Genomic DNA, 3,934 nt, shown 5'->3' with positions numbered 1-3,934 from the left:
TTATCCTACATTGTCAAAAAAATATAAATTAAACACTCCAATATGCCTATATAAACTAACCTCATTAAGTTCTTCAACTCATGAAACTAATATATATTAAATTACGATGTTAGTCTCTATAGTTTTATTTTTTTTAAATGCTTTGAGGGATGATGTGGACTTATGGATGGTACGCTTTATGATCCGCATCTTTCGTATATGTCAGAGGTTCAGCCAAGGCGCGAATGACGATCCTCGCCTTCTCTTATATGGCGCCAGTTCGGACAAAATCTCGCGAAGGTACGGATGATGATCTGTGCTTTGTCAGAAAAGATGTTAGACTGATAATATTAAAAGAGTGTGTATCTGACATATAATTAATGGGCGATGATATTTCGGTAAAAAAGCCAATAAGTGGGGGTGTTTTGCCAATGATTTCTAGAAACCGATCAAAAGAATGATCGCTGGAATATTCAAAGTAGTTTTTGGTTGGAAAAGCCATAACTATTTCATCTCCAACCTTAATTAAGCAGCTTATTAATTGTGCCACCTCCCCATAATGCAAAAGCGACAAGCAAAAGCCAAACTTATTTCCATCATTAACCAATGATTCACTTCTTATCCGAAGAAAGGTATATTTAATTAGGGATTGACACAGATTTTAAATAAGAGGACGAATTCGAACTTATAAAATTCAAAAAGGACGAAAACAAATTTTTAATAAAAATATATAATTTTTTAAATATATAATAATTTTAAATTTTTAGAAAAAACGACTTCCTGTATCTCGGTTCACGCCTATATTTAACCATTGATCTGCACACATGGGGTTCATGTACTTTTACCTGCACTAGTGTCTATTGCTTAGAATAGAAAGTTGCAAAAGAAAGGCATACTTTTAAATTAGAATCTATTTTCTTTTTCGTCTTTGGGTTAAAGTTAAGAAGCACATTATCTTTAAAATAAGGTCAAGAATAATTTCAATGGGCGGGTTTATGACATGCCTGCTTAACAAGTCTTGCCTTGGTTTTGCACGACCTTTTCAAGTCTCCAAGAAACTGGAAAATCCTCACCAATTTTCTACAAATGGAATGTACATTCTTTGCTTATCTTCCCTCATCACATATGAGCTCTTCTTTCTTTTTATGCCTCTTGCTCATCGTATCTGTCATATGCTCTCCTGGTATACACCTTTCCATTTATATCTTGGCATAACCTCAAAATTAGCCCCTAATATTTATTAAAATGATCATTTTGGTTCATATTATTTTTTGGAGTATTCTTCCCATAATCACTTTAGTTTCTTTTCTTTTTTTCTTGAAGCATTTTGGCCCTTAACATCTTTATTTTAGGGTAAAAATACTTATTTTGGAGCCTTAATTATTTGTTGACTAACTATTTTCATCTATAGTTTTTCTTAAAATGAGCCAAAATGCTCCGCATGTAATTGGCCATATGTGCTTTCTTTTTCATTCTATGGTAGGCTGCATGCTGATTTGATGAATTTCTATGGCTTTCACTGGTTGTATATTGGCCATTGGCCATTGTTTGTAATCTTGTATAGTTTGCTGAAATATCTTTACTAAATTCTTGTACTAATTCATGTTCTGTATGTGCTGCAGTTTCAGCTTCACATTCAGTGACGTGGACCTATGGAGTAAACTACGGCAGGATAGCGAACAATCTACCGGCACCGGAGAGTGTGGTGACGCTTCTAAAAGCCGCGAAGATAAACCACATTCGAATCTACGACGCCGATCACGGAGTTCTCCAGGCCTTCAAAGGGTCCGGTATAGAAATCATAATCTGTCTCCCCAATGAGCTCTTGACAGAAATGAGTATGGGAGAGGACCGTGCCATGAATTGGGTGAAAGAAAACGTGCAGGCATTCCTTCCCGGAACCCGAATCCGAGGAATAGCCATCGGCAACGAGATATTAGGAGGGACAACTATGCAACTTTGGGAGGCCTTATTGCCAGCAGCAAAGAATATTTATATTGCTCTGTACAGATTGGGACTACATCGTACAATTGAGGTTTCAAGTCCACATTCAGAGGCTGTGTTTGCCAATTCTTTCCCACCATCGGCCTGCATCTTCCGACCCGATGTCGCGCCGTTTATGAAGCCGCTTCTCGAGTTCTTCTCACAGATCGGCTCACCGTTTTACATAAATGCCTATCCATTTCTAGCCTACAAGAATGATCCTCAACATATTGACATCAACTATGCATTATTTAAAGATAACCGTGGGATATATGATGCAAAGACAAAGCTGCACTATGACAACATGTTCGAAGCTCAGGTCGATGCAGCCTATGCCGCGTTGGATAAAGCCGGTTTCAGCAAGATGGAAGTCATTGTTTCCGAAACAGGGTGGGCGTCTCGTGGCGATCCGGATGAAGCCGGTGCGACGGTGAAGAATGCCAAGACTTATAATAAGAACCTGAGGAAACGTTTGGCTAAGAAGAAGGGGACGCCGTTTAGGCCGCATATGGTGGTCAGGGCTTATGTTTTTGCGTTGTTCAATGAAAATTCGAAGCCGGGGCCGACGTCGGAGAGGAACTTCGGATTGTTCAAGCCCGATGGAAGCATTGCGTATGACATTGGATTCACTGGACTCGAGCCTTCTGCAGCAGCAGCCTCCCTTCTCTCTTTTAAGGTATGCTCTGCTTTTCTTCGCTGCATATCTCATAATATTCCTTATTAATATGGGTGGCAATTCGATCTAATTGAATCGAGTCAAAAAAATTTAAATTAATTAAATCGACGAGTCTTATTTTATAAATTAAATTTTATTTAAAACATTTTTGCGCCAAATATTAAACTCATTTAAAAAATATCAGTTTAAACTTTAAGAATCAAGGTTTAAGTCCAATTCAACTTGATCCGTTTTTTAATGCTATAATATATTAATTTTCTTACATTGCTCTTCTTGCAGGATATTGCAGCTCAGGGTTGGTTAAGATCGTCTTACTTGTTTGTTTCTACGGCTTCAGTTGTTGTTTTATTACAATGTTTGGGGTTGTAAATACTGGAAAAAAAACATTAATTAACTTTGAATTCTTTGTACATAGAGAATTCATTGATAGGATCGAGTTTAAATAATAAAAATCATTTAGTAAATTATTTTCTTTTTTGAAAAACTTGAACACTACATATCGTTAATATAATACTTGTAGTTATGATATTACATTTAAAAATTAACTACTGGTTGGATGATGGCACGTGACACGATCTGATTCGAATATCAAATTTATCTTAATTTATTAAAATTAGGACCAAATTAATTGAGTATGTAAGAAACAATGACCAAATGTGTAATGACTGTCTATCTATTTTTCTGATCCACCTCCGAATTTGTCTAGTCTTCTACATATTTAGTATTCAACTATTATTTTTATTTTGTTTTAGTTATCTAACTATTTTTTGTTTCAAAATTATGCTTAACTAGGTAATTCTGATCATCCACATCATCATTGTTTTTAAAAAATATAATGTCAATAGTTCTGTTAATTTTTCAACGACGCGTGATTAAAATAAAAATAAAATCGTTAGCCATGATTATGAGAGAAAAAATTATAGTTAAGTGACCCAAAAAAAATGAAAGTGATAGTTGAGATACTAAACGTGTAGTTTACCCTAAAAGTTGACACAGGTACGAGTACTCATGTTTTCAAAGTTAAGTATTGAGTTATGCAAGCCAGTTGTCGCCAACCTCCATAGTCCTTTGTGGTTGCGCGCGTTGCGCTTAAACCAGCAGGTCGATGGTTCTATTCTGGTTGGCAGCAATGATGATGGCTGAGATGATGATGTAGTTTACCCTAAAATTTAAATTGAGGTATTCTAAAATACCTTTTTTTTTTTATTTCCATGAAATTTAATACAATAAAATATTAAAGGTTTTTGGATGAGGAATCTCAATATGCTTTTAGGAGGTGTTTGGTTCAAGGATTGT

The 3,934-nt window shown here is 35.7% G+C and overlaps 1 protein-coding gene across 1 annotated transcript; it reads left to right on the top strand.

Annotated features, from left to right (window-relative positions):
* Nucleotides 1-1,014: 1,014 nt before the first annotated feature.
* LOC120169856 (glucan endo-1,3-beta-glucosidase 14-like) lies at nucleotides 1,015-3,007 on the top strand. Its single transcript, XM_039177939.1, has 3 exons — nucleotides 1,015-1,162; nucleotides 1,602-2,638; nucleotides 2,918-3,007. The coding sequence occupies exons 1-3, from the start codon at nucleotides 1,066-1,068 to the stop codon at nucleotides 3,005-3,007; spliced, it is 1,224 nt and encodes a 407-aa protein (XP_039033870.1). The 5' UTR covers nucleotides 1,015-1,065.
* The last annotated feature ends 927 nt before the right edge of the window (nucleotides 3,008-3,934 follow it).

Source organism: Hibiscus syriacus, unplaced genomic scaffold (genome assembly GCF_006381635.1).
Source record: "Hibiscus syriacus cultivar Baekdansim isolate YM2019G1 unplaced genomic scaffold, ASM638163v2 tig00111769_pilon, whole genome shotgun sequence".
Taxonomy (NCBI): Eukaryota; Viridiplantae; Streptophyta; class Magnoliopsida; order Malvales; family Malvaceae; genus Hibiscus; species Hibiscus syriacus.
Note: the sequence above shows the minus strand (reverse complement) of the source record. Positions and strands in the feature narration are given on the sequence as shown.

Excerpts from the sequence above, each read along its gene's own strand:
- LOC120169856 (XM_039177939.1), top strand. The coding sequence starts at position 1,066 with ATGGAATGTACATTCTTTGCTTATCTTCCCTCATCACATATGAGCTCT. Across the intron at positions 1,163-1,601 it reads ATCTGTCATATGCTCTCCTG|TTTCAGCTTCACATTCAGTG; the intron begins GTATACACCTTT and ends TATGTGCTGCAG. Across the intron at positions 2,639-2,917 it reads CCTCCCTTCTCTCTTTTAAG|GATATTGCAGCTCAGGGTTG; the intron begins GTATGCTCTGCT and ends CTCTTCTTGCAG.